General features: G+C 42.2%; 1 protein-coding gene across 1 annotated transcript in view; it reads right to left on the reverse strand.

Annotated features, from left to right (window-relative positions):
- thsd7aa (thrombospondin, type I, domain containing 7Aa) overlaps positions 1-18706 on the reverse strand; it is a 115480-nt gene that overhangs the window by 2487 nt on the left and 94287 nt on the right. Inside the window, exons 23-27 of the mRNA XM_061741162.1 lie at positions 15421-15594; positions 13389-13484; positions 8752-8834; positions 5864-6077; positions 4557-4644 (exon numbers count right to left, since the gene is read on the reverse strand). Coding sequence (XP_061597146.1) covers positions 4557-4644; positions 5864-6077; positions 8752-8834; positions 13389-13484; positions 15421-15594 — 655 coding nt within the window. The remainder of the gene's footprint in view (positions 1-4556; positions 4645-5863; positions 6078-8751; positions 8835-13388; positions 13485-15420; positions 15595-18706) is intronic.

An 18706-nucleotide genomic window follows, 5' to 3' on the forward strand; every position in this document is an offset into this window, starting at 1 on the left:
TGATATACCAAATCAGGTAAAATTGTAAAAAAACAAAAATTGCAGTTAAACATCAAGTGTCATGATTCTAGCTTCACTGTTTTGAAATTAGTTCTGAGATATTTATAAAGACCTAATGGAGCATAGTCATTTCTATTTCAAAGATACCCTAGCTTGTAGTGCTGTTAATTGCACTAAGACTGCTGTGACTGGCTTTGGTTTGGCCTAGAAGGGTTTAAAGGCTGAACTATGGTTCTGCGTTAAATCAACGCAGAGCCTACGCCGTAGGGTATGGGGCTACGCGGGAGGCTCTCCGTAGCCTATGCCGTAGCCTGATGTGAACCTCGCAAAAAATGTAACTACGCGTCGAGGCGACGCAGACCCAACACAGACCGAGAGGGCTGTGATTGGTTTGCTTGGTAGCAACGCATTTCCGGTTCCAGTTCGTGAAGCAGTAGTGAACTTTCAGCACTCTTTTCTTCATGTGTGTGTGATTTTTTTTTTTTGGGTTGTTTTGTTTTTTTGCACAATAGTTGTCCTTCACTGTGACCGGAAAAGCCGGAAGCTAATCAAAGCGTTCTAGCGCTCTGGGGGGGTATTGCACCGCGGCGAAATGGAGTGACGGAGAAGTCCGAAGGGTTCACGACTGCGTCACGGCAACGGCGTAGGCTCTGCGTTGGTTTAACGCAGAACCTTAAGTCAGCTTAAGGGTCAACCACAAGGGTCAGCCACGGGTCCCAGTGGAAGTCCACTAGTCCTGTTTTCAGCGCTGGCACCATTTACTTTGACTGCAGCATTGGAAACAGTTTTCCCAGGATGTACAGTATATTTGTAGCGATACAGCACCTACAGCCAGCTACGTTGCCGCATTGAACGCTGGGGGTTCACCTCCCGGTGTGTTGTGAACTAAAATGTTTCTCTTTCTGTAGCCGGTTCAGTAGGTTTGACCAACTCTGCATGTTTTCCTGGGCTTCAGCTATTCTCTCCACATGTACACTATCTGCAGCATACATGTACTGTACACTGCTGTAGTAGTTTTGGTTAATTGAATTATTATTCTTAATATTTTTTACCTTTGTTGTATACTACAAATAAATCTTGAAACTCCATCCATCCATCCATCCATTTTCCATCGCTTATCCGGAACCGGGTCGCGGGGGCAGCAGTCTCAGCAGGGATGCCCAAACTTTCTTCACCCCAGACACTTCCTCCAGCTCTTCCGGGGGGAGTCCGAGACGTTCCCAGGCCAGACAAGAGACATAGTCTCTCCAGCGTGTCCTGGGTCTTCCCCGGGGTCTCCTCCCGGTGGGACATGCCTGGAACACCTCCCTAGGGAGGCGACCAGAAGGATCCGGTACAGATGCCCAAGCCACCTCAGCTGACTCCTCTCAATGTGAAGGAGCAGCGGCTCCACTCTGAGCTCCTCCCAGTGACCGAACTCCTCACCCTATCTCTAAGGGAGCGTCCAGCCACCCTACGGAGGAAACTCATCTCGGCCGATTGTATCCGCGATCTTATCCTTTTGGTCACTACCCAAAGTTCATGACCATAGGTGAGGGTGGGTGCGTAGATCGACCGGTAAATCGAGAGCTTCGCCTTTCGACTCAGCTGCTTCTTCACCACGACGGTCCGGTACATCAACCGCATAACTGCGGATGCTGCACCGATCCGTCTGTCAATCTCACGCTCCATCGTTCCCTCACTCGTGAACGAGACCCCGAGATACTTAATCTCCTCCACCTGGGTCCGATGAAGCCAACAGGACAACATCATCTGCAAAAAGCAGAGATGAAATCCTGTGGTTCCCAAACCGGACCCCCCCCAGCCCCTGGATACACCTAGAAATCCTGTCCATAAAAAGTATGAATAGGACCGGTGACAAAGGGCAGCCCTGCCGAAGTCCAACATGCACCGGGAACAAGTCTGACTGCTGGCAATGCGAACCAAACTCCTGCTCCGATCATATAGAGACCGGACAGCCCTTAACAGAGGGCCCCGGACCCCATACTCACTGACCCCCCACAGAATGGCACGAGGGACACGGTCAAATGCCTTCTCCAGATCCACAAAACCCATGTGGACTGGTTTGGGCAAATTCCCATGAACCCTCAAGCACCCTGCGGAGCGTGTCGAGCTGGTCCAGTGTTCCACGACCGGGAGGAAAACCGCATTGTTCCTCCTGAATCTGAGGTTCAACTATCAGCTAATCTAGAAACTATAACCTACTATTTAGGTTGACGGTCTTGGATGCCACTCCGCTCACCTCTCAGATGTGATCCTCTGAGATGAGTAAACAGCATTTAGGCACATGTTGCACAGATGTCGTTTGGCAGGAATAACATAGTTAAGGAAGGCCCTGACTAAGTGATGAGCGTTTCAAAGTGAGGTTGAGGCAGCGAGTCGTCCAGCTGTAACTGCTGAGATGATGAAGGCTGCTGACTTTGTGGCTGCTGCTGCTGCTGCTGCTGCTGCTGGTGCTGCTGGATGTGGCTCTGCAGCTTAAACTCATCTTGCTCTAGTTGCTGGCAGGCAGGGCAGGTGTAAGGCACTGTGTAACTTTTTGGTTCCATCCAGAAAACCCCGCCGGAGGGGGAATCAGGGCTCGACTTGCAGCAAAGGCAACAACCACAATAACTGCACACGAAGCGTGAAAGCAGAGGCACATGAATAAAAAAAGATGAGAAATGAAAGGACAAATGTTAAGGAAACACAAGGAAAGATGGAAAAAGTAAACAAACATGAGCAGTGATGTGATGAAGTTAAAAACTTTTTCCAGACGAGGCCTGTTTTTGAGATTCCTGCTTGAAAATGAATTATTTAAGGAAATCTCAACAATTACATGGTGTATTTGAATGAATTTAATATCAAAATAAAGGTTCGTTTGTATCAGCTGATCTCCTCTTGTGCTTGATGGATTTGGGTGATTGACAACTCTTCGGGAACGTTTAAACGATGAACAGTTAAGAACTGTATATCACTTTTGACATCATTGATTGATTGATTGATTGATTGATTGATTGATTGAAATTCTTCAAATCACACTACAAACATTAAACACAAACATTATCCAAAAAATAGTGACTGAAAAGGCACAGGCAGAAGCATAGTGCTTATATTAATACCTGTCCTGCCTGTTATCCAATCAGAACAAAGCAATATTACACATTTCCGAGAGGTTGGATCAGTGCAATTGAATTTGTATGTCTAACTGGCAACAGAGATCAAAAATGGTTTTGATTGGTCATGCTGAGTTGGGATTGTGTGAACTGACAGGACGTCGTCTCTGTGACATGATTTATGACGGTGAAACCTCAGAGCTCAGAGTCACTTCAGAGTTGGGTGGTAGAAATTCTGGAAGCTTCTTTTTCAGTTTTTCTGCTAGCTCAGTAAGTTTGATGCTCTGTGGAGGTCGTCCTCTTGCCCCTCTGAAGGTTGCTAGGGTTTTTTAGGTAGGATTGGTCTACATAATGTAACAGACTTTGTGACTGTGCTCTTTTATTTACAGGATCTATTTGGGAGACTTTCCTATGGAAGAGTATTAGGGCCATAGAGGAGAAAAAACATTTGAGAGGGGAAGATTGTTTTTTATTGTGCACGTCGAGAAAAAAGTCGAAATGTCGAGAAAAAAGTCGAAATGTCGAGATTAATGTTGAAATACAATTTTGTGAATAAAGTCAACATGTCTCCTCTGGCCCATCAAATCCAGTTAGCAGAGCGACTGACAGCTATGCAGCAGCAGCTGTAACCAACTAAGTAACTTACATCCTTGGAGTGTAACGTTAAGGGTACGTTTCTGAAGTTATGCAACTGCATATGTGTGATATGTGTTTCTAATCAATATCGTCATCAAATTTTGACTTTTTCCTCGACATTTTGACTTTTTTCTCTAAGTGCATAATGAAAAAAAAATCTTCCTCCTCTAAAATATTATTTTTATTTTTCTCTTGCCTGGCCCTAATACTCTTCCGTACTTCCCCTCCTCCCACTAAAAGAATTTAGTCAGGTGGTTGTGATCTCGAAGGACGTTTCCTCTACATGGAGTGTTGGTTTTGTTGTTGGTGGCTGGAGCAGTAGTCTTAGTTCTCCTTGAAATATATATTATTTTTCATGTTTTGCACTTCTGCAGGTTAGTTTATATTTTAATCTCCCATACATTTTTTTATTTACTTTCTTGTGGCACCATTTGGAAAGGTCAAAGTGACTCAAATCTCTCTTTTGAGATTTGAGGTCAGATTTTTTAAGGACGACTCCTTCAGGGTCAGATATTTCAAGGTCGACTCTTGACTTTTAGTGTTTTGGTATTTGGTTGTGAGCCGGGTCCCTGTGCTTTTAATTTTGAATAATTTCACCATCCATTGTGGCCAATGTTTGATCATTAGCATTTACGGGCGATGATAGTCTGAAAAATACTAGGCTTATTTTTAACGGGGTTCCGGACTACATACTACAAGCACAAATAAATGCTACCATTTTTTGTTTTCTTGGCGCTCTCCATCACATCACTGAATGCTGATGAATGACGACAAGACTCAAACATAAATATGGATGGAACAGACATATAAATGTCATTGCCTTACCATGCTAAGTATGTCATTGAGATTATGAAGACAAGGAGGACGAACACTCCGGCAGCTACTCCGTACACCCAGGTCTTCAGCTTCCCATCTGCACGAAGTAAGAAAAAAAACATGTTAGCTCACTGTGGAGCAGCAGACAGCTGAATTTTAAACCCTGAACCGTTCAGAAACAGTTCAAAGCAGCCGAAAAAGTACAGTCAATAGGTGCACTTCCACTAACAGTAGTTCAGGGTAAACGCACCATACAGGAACTATTAACACATCTGTATTGTTTGTTTAAACCACCTGGATGACAATCCAGGCAAGGCAAGTTTATAGCACAATTCAAAGTGCTTTACATCAAATTTAATCTAATCTGACTGAGTGCATTAAATTATCAAGAATAAAGACGTGAGAGATGGTCCAAGTTCGGTAGATAATACATCATTCGCATGCAAGTGGGTAAAAACGTCCATCGTGAACCTCGATTCAGAAGTGAAACAGAATGCATAGTAATTTGAACAACACAAGAATGATTAAGACTAAACCCTAAATGTTTATCATAACAGGTCATTGCACCTGTGTGTGACAGCAGAGCCAAAACTCTGAAAAACTAAATATGAGCCTTACGAGCTGAGGCTCATACGTCCATGACATAAGGAAGGTCGTAGAATGGCTAAGACTAATATTTCCATCACAGCCCCTGTCGCGCCACACAAGAAGCATTGACTGAACAAATACCACTGCTGACCACGAGGCGGCAGTAATGCACAGTTTTTGCTGTTCACAAAAGGGCCAAGTGGAGATGAAAAAGAAGAATGCAATAAAATAAGGAAGAGAAGAAGAAACAAGTAAACATGGAAGGGACAGAAAGGTTTGTTGGATTTTTGTTTGTCTTTCCCTCACTAGTGAACAAGACCCCGAGATACTTGAACTCCTCCACCTGAGGCAGGACTTCTCCAAACACCCGGAGAAGGCACGCCACCCTTTCCCGGTGGAGAACCATGGCCTTGGTTTTGGAGGTGCTGATTCTCATCCCTGCCGCGTTGCACTCGGCCGCAAACCGCCCCAGCACATGCTGAAGTCCGATGGAGCCAAGGGGACAACATCATCCGCAAAAAGCAGAAATCCTGTGGTTCCCCTCTGGCCCCTGGCCAAACTGTTCCTCTCAGTGGAAAGATCACTTTTGCTGCAGCAATGAGTGACATTCATCACTGTCTACCGGTGACCCCATGTAGACACGTTTTTTTTACTCTAAATCAGACCATGAAAACTCTCCTGATACATACGGTATTTGTTATATTGCATCATGCTGATGACTGTTTCACCTGGACCGAAGGGTTGCAGAAACCAGGTCCGTCCTGCCCTGCCTGGTGCGCTGGCAGCAGGCAGAGTGGGGTTGAAGGCTCGAATGGTCTTCACGTCTGCTTTGTTGTCGCCTGCAGTGGGGAACTCCAGCATGGGGATGACTGTGCACTGATCCAGCATACCGTCAGAGGTCATCACTTCAGTGTAGCCCTTTTCACAGCCGCACACACCTGCCTGCAACCAAGAGTTGTTGTTTTTAATACAATATGGACATCATAACCATTTCCTCCTTAAATCATCTGCATCCATGTGATTGTCATTGTCATGACTCATGTCAAGTGCAGCATTTCCAAAGCACCTATCGGTCAGATATGTGTCTTTTTAGGTAACTGGATGCCATCATTTAATGTTGTGAGTATTCAGAATATTCTAGAGAGAAATGTGAGGATATCTAACACCTGAACATTGGCTGAAACCAGGTCATGTGACAGGAAATAATCTCAAATACAGCAGCAAATCAACGCCAGAATGATGCAAAATAAAAGAAGAATGAAAGGACTAAGGCCCAATCCCAATTCAACTTCACTCGCCCTTCTTTTCTCCACTCACCCTTCTTTTCTTCCCTAACCCCTAAAAAAGAAGGGGGAGATTTTAGGGCACTTGAGATCTAGGGCACTTGGCCCAGGTGCCTGTCCCATTTCTCCCCCTACCCCTCGTTTTCATCCCTACCCTGATCAGGAAGCTGAGAGCCAAAAGCTGTTTTAATTTCAGCTGTAGCGCTGTTAATATGGCACTTTATTAAGTTTTAATATTTTTCAGGCATAAAGGTAACCTTAAGATCCGCAACCGGGGCTCAGTTTATCCAAATAACGCCTGTTAAGAAATTTGACCCGATGTTTTCGGAGATGAGAAGAGCCGCCGGCCCCGGGGAGCAGCAGCAGCTCACAGCCCGAGAAGAGACGTGTCCGCCGGGTCAAGCTGCTGCGTCGTCCCGGGAGAGAAACCTGCAGCTCCGTTGAGAATTACGCTGGCTGAAATAAATCATTTAGGAAGATGTTGGTTTAATAGATGAAATCTAACAGTTGTAGCTACGCCTGTTAAGAAATTTGCTCCGAAATTTCGAGATTTCTATCTGCCGGCTCCGGAGCTTGGGTCCGCGTTAAATCGACGCAGAGCCTACGGCGTAGGGTACGGCGTACGGCGCACGTCGCCGCGTACATCGACGCAGACCGTACGGCGTAGGTTACGTAACCTCCGCCGTAGGCTCTGCTTTGGTGTAACGCGGAACCATAAATCCCTTTATTCTGGCGTGATCTTCCGCAACTTTATCCGAAAGTGTGTAAATTACCCAGATAACAGCTGGATTACTTTGTGGTTTCTGAAGACTATTATATCAGAAACATCCAAAACAAATCTGACGAGTCACAGGATTATTTCTCTCTATTTCTCTGAGACGAGTCTGCCTGTTTGCCTTCGGTCGGCGAGTCAAATCGACGCAGAGCCTACGGCGTAGCATACGTAGCCTTCGGCGTAACCTAACAGCCTTTACTCCGGCGCGATTCTTCGCGAACAACGGACAAAAAAGGGATTATGTACATTCACTGAGTGAATATTATGAAAGTAAAATATTGGTTTGTCACTAGAAATGTAATCAAAACGCATTTTTATGCAGAAACTAACTCAAAATATTGATTTTATTCACAAAAAAATAAGAAATGTCCACCATGTTTTTTTTTTTTATTCAGTCCGCAAATGACGACGAAAAGCATTCTGGGAAATTTTCATACCCCCTCGCTCGCAAAGTCAGCATGTGAAATCCCTCGATTTGAAGGGGCTATTCTCAGCCCCTAGCCCTCGTTATGCCCCCTCCCCCTTGGTGAAAAGAGGAATTGGGACACCACTACACTCACGGGAACGCGCAAAAGTTAGGGTTAGTGAAGAAAACGAGGGCGAGGGGGAGTATTGGGACGCAGCCTAAGTGTGCAAATGGTCTCAAATGGGTCAGAATTAGATTTATTGACAGACTGCAGTTCCAGTAAGAGAAGACAGCAGATGTTTCTCTAGAAACTACATTTAAACTTGTGACAGTAGGACTTTCAACAGAAAAACACATCTGCTATTGTTATGCCTTATTAGGCATCACGTTTTCTACTTATTTACTGCTTTTAAGTCATTCCAAATTGTTTTATTATTATTATTATTTCATTATTCAACTACTTTTAGAATTTTTGGAGAGGTTTTTGACGAGAAAAATGTACAGACTTTCAAATTTGGCCATTAGACATATTGGACATATTTAGTCATACCTGTGTCAGAGAGCCTTTTCACGTAACAAAATATAAAAATTATTTCCTTTGAAATATAACAGTTTAGGGTTTGTTTGCATCAGCTGACCTCTTATGTATGTTCTAGCATCCCCATGTGGAACAGTTGCTGAGCTGTGGGGGTGTTAGTATCTCAGGAACATCTGGATAGATCTGGGCAATCTCTCTCTTTGAAAGTTTAACAGCCAAGAGAATCAATGGGCAGTTCAAAAATCCACATAACTCAAAACATCTAACCAGGATTCAACCAAATTTGATACGCTTCTAAAGATGGCAGTTAAGTGGTCCTCTTTTAAATGCACCTCTACTGGTAGCAGATAAAAAAAATGATTTGTCACAGACACCTGGAGTTACATGAATTAAGAGGAGTTTTCCACTGGAATATGACTGACATCAAACCTCCAAATGTAAGCCTAGATTCAGCGCTGAGCTGCAGAGTTCAGTTGGTTTTCTTTTTGCTCTTCTTTGGTTTCTACCTTAACAAGGTTTTGTTACAGAGTGGAGAATTTTGAACTGTTGAAATTTGCAGCTAGTTTCTACATTATATGTGTGGTTTTTTTTTTGTTGCTGTGCTGCATCTTCACCTCTGTGCACAGTGACCGCAGCTTGGTGCATGGCGGCTCACAGGATCGGTCAGCCTTTGGCTTGGCTGTTGCTAGGCATCCACCTGTAGGACAAAGCAAAGTCGAAGGTCAAGCTCCGCATACTGTTTTTTTACCTCTGAATGATGAAAGAAACAGATGCATACAATGTGACCCGGACTTCTAGCCGCTTCACTTATGGCGCTTTTCCACTAGTACCTACTAACCCGACTCGGCTCGCTTCCACTCGGGTTTGCGCTTTTCCACTAGGGGTCTAATGTGCTGAGTAGATACTTTTCCTGTAACTACTCTGCTGAGGTTCTAAGTGGCTGAGTCGGCTGCATCTGACATCATCACACTACAGGCCACCGATTGGTCGGGGGATTGGAGTCAGACGTCTGAGTCAGGATGTAACATCAGCGAAAGAGCAACTCTGATGGCGGCTTCTTGTTCATTTTATTCAACATGAATGGCAGCACAAAAGTCTGTTTCATGATCCAACTCTGAGGTGCAGATGTTCATAAACCTGGTGGCTGAGGAGAGAATTAAAAAGGGATCTAGACGGGCGATAAGGAACGACCAGATCTACCAGGAGCTCTGTCACTTCATAGCTGCTCACGGCTCCCAGTTGACTTTTCAGCAGTGCCGAGACAAATAAACAAAAAAAGAAACGTCGCAGCTTGAAGCTTCTCTCACTCTCATGTTTTAACTTGATATCCAACACAAGCCACAGACCCAGCAGCACATCTATCATCTCCTCCAGGTTCTACATCTTTAGTGTTGTTGTCTTCTTCGTTTAGATCACACAATCAAATACACCACAGCAGCTTCACTCCAACCTCCTACTTCTGCTCCAGTTGCTGAATTGTTATGGAAAAGAAACTTGGCCGAGCTGAGATGAGTAGATCCGAGTAGGTGCTAGTGAAAAAGCACTTTTAGAGTAACATTGCTTTGTTTACACAAACAAAGGGGCTACATCCAGCTTAGTCAATTGTCACCAACATGGTTCTGGCTAACTACACACTTCTTTCCATTATTACAAGGAGCATTTTTGGATTGCACACATTGGGTGGAATCAACTCCTGCCGACACAGCGACCTCTAGAGTTAGACAGCTGGGCTTCAATTGGCTTGGACAATTTTATTCCTTCAAAAAGGTGTCATGGTGAAAAATGTTTGAGAACCACTAGTCTGATATGTGCAGTCAGCTGTTGAACTTTGACTCAAAATGCACATTTTTCACAAATGTACAGCTGCAGATATGATTCCTTTATCAAAACTCAAACACATTAAAGATTCTGATTCATTATCGGTGAGCAGATGACTCAAAAAACAAGTGTGTACTCCCCTTTGGGAATATTGTGGACAAACAGTGAAACTGGCATCAATCAAACCCGACGACAGTCAGCAAAAACACGTCTTCAAAAACATGGTAATCTCTCACAGCTCCTGAATATTTATCAAGCGGAACGCTCAGGAGGAGAGTTCATGATGAATATTCATGATGGGAATGCTGCTGCTTACAAGGAAAGCTCCTCGAATGGAGAAAAAAGATTAATAGTGCCAATTAGAAATACAACAGCTGGCTCACCATCTGGAGTAAATGATTAATGGTAAATGGTATGCACCTACAGTGGTACAAAAAAGTTTCTGACCTCCTTGAAAAGGAATGTTTTCCTGTATTAATTTGCCATAAAATGTGATCTGATCTCCATCTAAGTCACAATAGGAAAGAAAAAATGAGTCCATTTGATTCATTAAAGACACTCAAACATTTGAATGTTGTTGTTCATGAGAAACATCTGCTGATGTGAACCATGCCTCCCTAAAGGGAGCTCTCTGAGGATATGTGATCAAGAGCAGCTGATCTACATAAAGATGGGAAAGGGATACAAAGTCATCCCAAAGTGTTTCAAGATGCATCAGTCCAGAGGTAAACAATCTGTCTTAAAAAGGAGACAGTTTAGTTCTGTTAGAGCTATACTCTTCCTAGAAGTGGACATCCAGCCAATATGACTCCAAAGACAGAATTCTCAAATCCCTCAAAGCTCAGAGGGAAGTCCATTTCCCTTGATTTAAGCTTTTGAAGATCTCTAGAAGTGGCAAACATCTACCAAGAAATGTCCAGGCACTGTCCATGGCACAATGGAAGAAGCCAAAGTTGGCTAAAGGTTTACCAAAAAGCACCTTAGTAATCCACAATACTACTTCTACATAGGACGCAGCCTACAAACATCTAGACATCATCCCAGTGGAGTATTATGATTATGCTGTGCTTTTCTGCCGTAGGGCCGGCTTGCGCTCATGAAGGTGGAAATTACCGGTAAACAAAAATCACCAGAAGGATAAAGTAGGTGTCTGTCCACCAGCTAAAGCTAAGTAGAAGTTGGGGAGCAGCAGGAAAATGATCTTAAACACAGATGTAAATCTACCAGAGCCCAGACATTAACCCCTCAAAGATGGTGTGAAATGTCCTTAAGAGAGTAATTTAGGCCAAACAACCTCCGAATATGCCTGAGCTGAAGTAGTTCAAAATTCCATCAAACCTCAAATATCAAAGCATCGTCCCAGCAGTGAAGCATGGTGGAGGGAGCCCTGTGATATGGGTCTTGAGTGCAGTTTTAAGTTGGAAGGCACTAGGGGCCCGATTTACTAAAGGTTTGCGTGTGTTAAAACATGTGGAAACTTGACAGCACCCGCAAACCAAAGTGCCAGCTGATCTACTAACAGCGTGCAAAGACGACTGCGTCTCTGAAATGCGCAAAATTGCACACGCAATTCAGTTGGTACTTTTGCCCTGATGAATAATCAATATGGGGCGTAACCGCCAGAGAGCGCTAAATACTGGGATGGGAAGATGCAAATTGCTCCATTTACCACCTGCAATGAGATTTACCAAGCCTGAAAGTAATTGCGCGTATTGTGATTGCGTCTGTATTTAATACGTTCGAAAGGAAGGTGCTAATCTGCTGCTGCTGTTATTGTGGCAAGGAGGCGACATCCAAAATCAAAGAATACGCAGAGAGAGAGTCTTTATTCTGCTGCATGCTATTTTAAAAATGGTTGCACAAGTTTTATTAAAGGCCACTTTTTCTTTAGTTCTTCACCTTATATCTTCTTTTAATGTGCCCCCCTCCACTCGCCCACAAGCAGGCCAAGCCTTTGTGCCAAAACTTTGTATTTTATTGATTACTTATCTTATTGAACGTGAAATCATCCTTTGTAAATTACATTTAATTAAAACCTGTGCTTATTAATCACAAAACACAGGTTAAACATCATGACCAAATCCGCTCCGACCCGGTGTGTCAGTATCAGCGCAGAGACTGCAGCTTCGCCTGAATTATGGTTCTGCGTTAAATCGACGGCCATATGGTCCCGTCTGTCACACATTTACTGTCAGTGTTTGCTATATAATATATAATATTTGCAATATACTGTGGACATCTGAGTAAAAACTTAACTCATAAATAGATTGAATCAAAGCGCTCTCCAGCTCTGTGTCTGATGTCTTTTTCTCCTCAGATCACGCCGAGCACCGCCAGGTCACGCAAACCCGACCAATTAAATATTAAAATCAAATTCAGTCCTGTGGCCCGTTTTTCTATTTCGTATTTTTGATCTGTGCCTAAAATTGAAACATGAAAAACCAGACGTTTTTCCGTTTTTTGTGTTACCAACTGCATTTATTCTATCGCAGGTTTTCTCCGATATTGCGTTTCTTTTGGTAATGTTTAAATTTCTTTGCTGTAGTTCATGAATGTGTTTATTTGCCTCTTCCACTAATATGTCTAACTCCAACTCGTCAAATTTCATTTTGCGCTTGTGACTTGTGACTGTGCTTTCCATCCAGACTCTCCATGGCGCAAGTTTGCGCTCGCAAACCTTAAGACACGCAACACCTCATTTAAATACTGCTGTTTGCACCTGTTATCAATTGCGCACGCAATCTTAGTTGATCACCCGCAAACCACACGCAAACAGCACGCGCAAACTTTTTCAGTGCACACGCAATTTAGTACTCTTTATTTAGGATCTTAGTAAATCGGGCCCTAAGTGGAATAAGGTCATCCAGTTCTCTGGAACAGAACTTCAGCAGGCCAGGAAGAAATTTGAACCTCTTTACAGAACTGTGCTCAAACCCCATATCATGGGGCTCCCTCCACCATGCTGTACTGTTGGGATCCTGTAAAAAGGTCCAAAGTTCCTCCTGACCTGCTGAAGTTCTGCTCCAAAGAATTGGATGAGATTGTTCCAGTCAATGCCTTTGTCTTGCATTGTGACTTAGATGAAGATGGAATCACATTTGATTGCAAACTTATGGTGCTTTCAGACCTGTGTCCCGTTTGACCGAACTTGTTTTCTACTGTAGCCAGCCAATCAGAATCCAGTATTCACACAAACCTTGGTATAATCAAGGATATTAGGACAACCAATAGTTCTTTTTATTATGGACAAGTCTCTTAAATACAGATTAGCCAGTTTCAGTCTTCCACAGTGTTACGGTATTGTAGAATCTCTACCTATGTGGAATAATCCTCCCCAAAGGCTGAAACTAAAGGGTAACTGCTCAACACAACATACCACCACAGTATAATTACAGACACACCTAGAGATAAAAGTCGGAGGGATAATACTCACCTGTGACATTCAGCCCATCTGAACGCTGACACCAAACCTGGCGAGATGAACCTCTCCATGGTCCAGAGCTCCACTTGTATTCAAAACACTGTCCACCTTAAAGCAGAAGGTTAAATGGTTTTATACTGATCCAGTAAAGACCCAGATGAACGCTGATCCGGCTCTTTAAAAATCAGAACTACAGCTGAATATAAAGATTACTATCCTCTCTGTTAATCCATTGATTCTTTTATTGTTTTTATTTATTTATTCATTTTTTGTGTGTTTAAAACATAGTTTAAAAACTACATCTATTGATCTTGGCGGGACTTAGTATGATGCAAATACAAGCTCAAACAAACAAGATTATTTATCTAACAAAGATGAAGCCAAAAAAGAATAAACCATTGCTGTAGTTGGAAGAACAGCAACGATCACCAGCTCGTGAATCCACATTATTTCATTACTCATTACAGGGGTACACCTTGGACAGGTCACCAGTCCATCACATATACTGTATAGACACACACACCTAGGGGCAATTTAAAACCGTCAGCCAACCAACACACACGTTTTTGGACTGTAGGAGGAGAGCGTAGAGAAAACCCAGTCAAACACAAGGAAAACATGCAAACTCCACAGAAAGACTCTGGTTCTTTTATTTTTCATCCAGTGCTGTTGCATTTCAGATCATCCTGGTGCAGGACACGATTTTGAGCAGACCACTAAGTTACCTAGGCTGTTGTTGTATGGCTCGGCATTATATGAATTTTGACTTTATTCTTTATTAATATTAGTAAGAAATGTATTTGTATCAAAAACCCTGCAAGTTCTACACAAAAAATAATGTTACAGTTCAGAAAATCATAGCTACAGCACAAGACATGCTCTCAAAGGTCATTTTTCACTGCCAAAAATATCGACAAACTATGGTAAAAGAACAGTGATGTACAGAGCAATGTCTGCATGGAACCCACTTCCCAAACACTTTAAGCAAACTATTAACATAAAATAATTCAAATTGTTAGTAAAGAAACATCTCTTGAACATATAAAACTTATTTAATTAGTATTAAATAAATAAATAATGTAGATAGTATATGGGTATGTGTACATATATATATATATATATATATATATATATATATATATATATATATATATATATATATATATATATAATATAAATACATTAATATTTATTAAAAATGGTTATTGGTGCAAACCATGATAACTACAGTATACATTGTTTGAATTTGTTGATGTTACAAAATGTATGAATATGTATTGTTTTTATTTATATCTAAATGTTAAACGGAATGACTTTTTATTTTTTCTTTATTTTCAGTTTTTCCTTTCTTTTTTTATATGCTACCTCTTTAGGTTTGCTTTTAATTTTTTGTTGTAATGTACTGTGTATTAAGTGTCGGACCCCAGGAAGAATAGCTGCAGTTTTGCTGTAGCTAATGGGGATCCAAATACAACTATAAACTATAAAACTTAAGGCTCAGTTGGAAGGATTTGGATTATAAACTAGGTGGTTGCTCCTGGAGAGCATACCGGCTGTCTTTAATGCTTTCCACTTGTGAGTAATCTTTCTAACTGTAAAACCCTGGACCCAAACAGTCTGGACATGGTTTTACAACCCTCTCCGGATTGATGAGCAGCTAAATTGCTTCATTATCACAGTTGATATCGTTCCCTCTTAGCTCTGTGTTAATACACATCTCAATGCTTCAGACCAGCAAAATGACAAAACTTTATTACTCCCAAGATATTTTCTTTTTCATTTTATTTGTGTTAAATAAATAATGGCACCATGAATACAGTTATATGTTGTTGTTCAGCTGAGTATGCATTTCACTAACAGTAAAAACCATAAGGATACAATGATTCGAATTATGTTTTCACACTCAGATACAAATTTAAAAAAAAGAAGAGAGGTTGGACACTTGTCCTCATGACTGTTGCTGTAATCCATGACACGGTTAATGTTCTAAAGTTCAATGCATTTGATGTAAAAACATTTACAGCGTACATTTGAATGAACTGACCTGTACACGGCCGCGCCTCCAGCTCTTGTTCCGGACACTGCAATAGGTTTTCCGGATCCTGGGCCACTACGGCTCTGGATCGGACCTGGACTGAGCCGAAACCCAGGTCATCCCCCTTCAGGCAGCTAAACTGGCACGGACTCCAAACAGTCCAGTCTGTCAAGTAGCATTGCCCTATAGAACATAAATAAAACAAACAAACGTCAAACTTCCGTAATTCCACAATTATTTTACAGCAGTGCCCATGGTAGCTCTGTTCCTGGGAGTCCAGCTGAATTGGGCCCCGTTTACACGTAGCAAAAACGGTGGTGTTTTCTTGCGTTTTGGCCGTTTGTTTACACGAAAACGAAGCTCAAGGTCACCAAAAACGATAATTTCTGAAAAATCCGGCCAAAGTGGAGATTTGCAAAAACTCTGTTTTCACGTTTGCTTGTAAACAGAGGGAAACGGACATTTAGGCTTCAGAATGTCACATTATGCGACAGAAACCAGCGTCATGTGTGCGACCTGTGTTTACAATTTGTTTGGCCACCGTCAATATTTTCTTGTATTTTACTTGTTTTATAGTCTAACGTCACACTTAAAAGTAACTCCACTTCTCTGTCACTCCAAACGAAAAACTCTTGTTCCATCTTGGAAGTAACTGGAAGTTACTCGTGTCATTTGTTGACGTTTTTTTCCAGGATTCCGATTAGCATGACTTTATGCTTCTCGTTACACTGCCCCCTGTACGTTTGGCTGCTCATAGCACCTTAACAGCGTATTGAAGCGGATTCGTGTAAATGATGGTATTTTTCAAAACGTAAAGGGGGAAATAACAGTTTTTGGAAATACCCGGGTATGTGTAAACGTGGCTTTGATCTAATATGGTTTTCATAACCACACTGCCACCTTCTGGCCCTTTGATGGAACTGCTGTATAACGTGGGATTCTGCGCAGGTCTGCCAGGGCATTTAGCCAACGATACCTTCAATATTTGTTGTCAGTGAATATTTGTATTGTACATAAAGCTCAAAGGCCGCTGTCAGTACTGTTCTATTGAGTGGGGACGGACCGTTGAGTCTTGTAATACCACCGTGTCCCACTAGAGGTGCACTTTGTCATGTCTAATGATCAGACACATGGACTTCATTGTGAACTGCTCCTTGTTTTATTTGTTTAAGTAGTTATCTCTGTACTGCACCAGTTAGCCATTGTGTCTGTCTCTCCTTTCTCTGTTATTCATTCTCTCTGTCTGTTTTCTCTTTTCCTGCTCTGCCCAGCGGGTCTTCAGCAGGAGGACCCCCCTTATGATCCAGGTCTTGGTCCAGGTTTCTTCCCTCCTACAGGGAGTTTTTCCTTGCCACTCTTTGGTTTAAGGTTTTTCTCCCACTACGGGAGTTTTTACCTGCCATTGTTTGTTATGTTTATGTAATAATTGCTCGGGGGTCATGTTCTGGTCTCTGGAAAGATCCTAGAGACAACTTCTGTTGGAATAGACGCTATATGAAAAAAATTGAATTGAATTGTTTTCAATGCTCCAAATTAAGTAAAACTGCAAGTTTTTAAAGCCAGATTTTTTTATTATTCTTTTTTTCTTTTTCTTTATTTTTCATCTTTTACTGTAAATTTGAATGTTTACAAGGATTTTCAAAGTGAGTACGCTTTTTTAGAAGTCACAATTTTAAAACTTATTTTAAAGCTTATAAAGTAATACATTTTCACTTTATCCATTTTTTAGATGTTTTATTTTCAAATTTACATTTCAATATTCATTCATTTTTAATTTGCAGTCCAAAAATTGATTGCAAATGAGTGCTTTTTGTAAAGACACAATTTCTTGAATTCTTTTATTCAAATTTGAGTTTATTTTTGTGTCTGCTTTATTAATATTAAGTTGTGCAACTTCATCTAGCAAAGTCCCAAATTCCTTTTTTTTCCATTTTGGCAAAATTAAAAGTACGTAAAGCTAGAATTTCTCCTGTTTATTGTTTTTTTTTTCAAATTAAGATTTTAATTTGACAATTAAAAAAAAAAAAAATAGCAGACAACCTTGTTACCAAAGTCTCGTTTCCAGATTACCTCTAGATTTGCGCAAAACCCAAATTTTGCAAAGGAAAACCTGTAGTAAAAACGGCTCTAATTTGAAATGCCAAATGTTGCATAAACCTTTTTACGCTTTCCGCTTTCCGCCCTGAATAGCAACAACCTAAAACCCAGAGCCAGTTTAATCCCAGTTTCTTATAGCCATCCCTAAATCACCATCAGCCCACAGATCTTGTGTGAGGTTATGTCCCTGCTAAGCCAATAAAGTTGATTATGGGCTGATTACACTAGTTGAAGCTGTAGAGTCAGATTATGTTAAGTATGCTGGATTTACGCAGAGGCAGCTATTGCCACGGCAACAATTTGCTTTGTCCTGTAACCTGGTGGCAACAAAAACACATTGACTGAATTAAAGGAGACCTATTATGGCATTTAATGTATATTTTAAACAGGCCTTGAATGTCTTAAAAACAATCTAAAGCTTGTTTTTTCTACATAAATCATAAATCCAGCCTGTGGGCCGTGTCACTAGTTTTACCGCTTCTAACCCCTTTTTCTGTGCCTCATTCTAAGGGAAGGGGGGGGTATGATAATGAGGCTCTGTGCTGATTGGCTCCCTGAATGACGTGTAGCAGGGGAGGAGAATAAACCTCGCTCCGCCAGAGCAGCCCGAGCCTGTAAATAAATCACAATACTGAATTTTCACAAATGGCAACTTTATTGTTAAAAAAATAAAATATGAGTTGTATATAAATAACATTTATGCACTATTTCAGCCGGATCTACCCGGCGGATGCTGAACGCTGGCCCGGAGCCACGCCGGGCGCCCGGCGCACAGATCGGCTCCGGGGCGCATCGCCCGTTACCGGTGATCAAACCGACAGATTTGGCTGAAAATCACGGGGGGTGAAGCTGGTCCAGCCTGGGACATACCCCAGAAATCCCTGCTCCCAAAGCGGCTGGGAACCTGGACAATTTAGTCGGAAACCCCGCTTTGGCTACCAGGAAGTAGGCTGGAGCAGCGCCCATCACCGCGGCTTTAACCAGGGAATCTGACCGGGGATCAAACCGACAGATTTGGCTGAAAATCTCGGAGGGTGAAGCTGATCCGACCTGGGACAGACCCCCGAGGACCCAGCTCCCAAACCACCCGGGAACCTGGATGATTTAACCCGGATCCGCTCCGCCGCGGCGCCGCGTCCGACTGGCTCAAGGAAGCACCGCTCCAGCCTGGGGAGAGAGCTGGTAGTGGGCGTGGTTT

Source organism: Cololabis saira, chromosome 15 (assembly GCF_033807715.1).
Source record: "Cololabis saira isolate AMF1-May2022 chromosome 15, fColSai1.1, whole genome shotgun sequence".
Taxonomy (NCBI): Eukaryota; Metazoa; Chordata; class Actinopteri; order Beloniformes; family Belonidae; genus Cololabis; species Cololabis saira.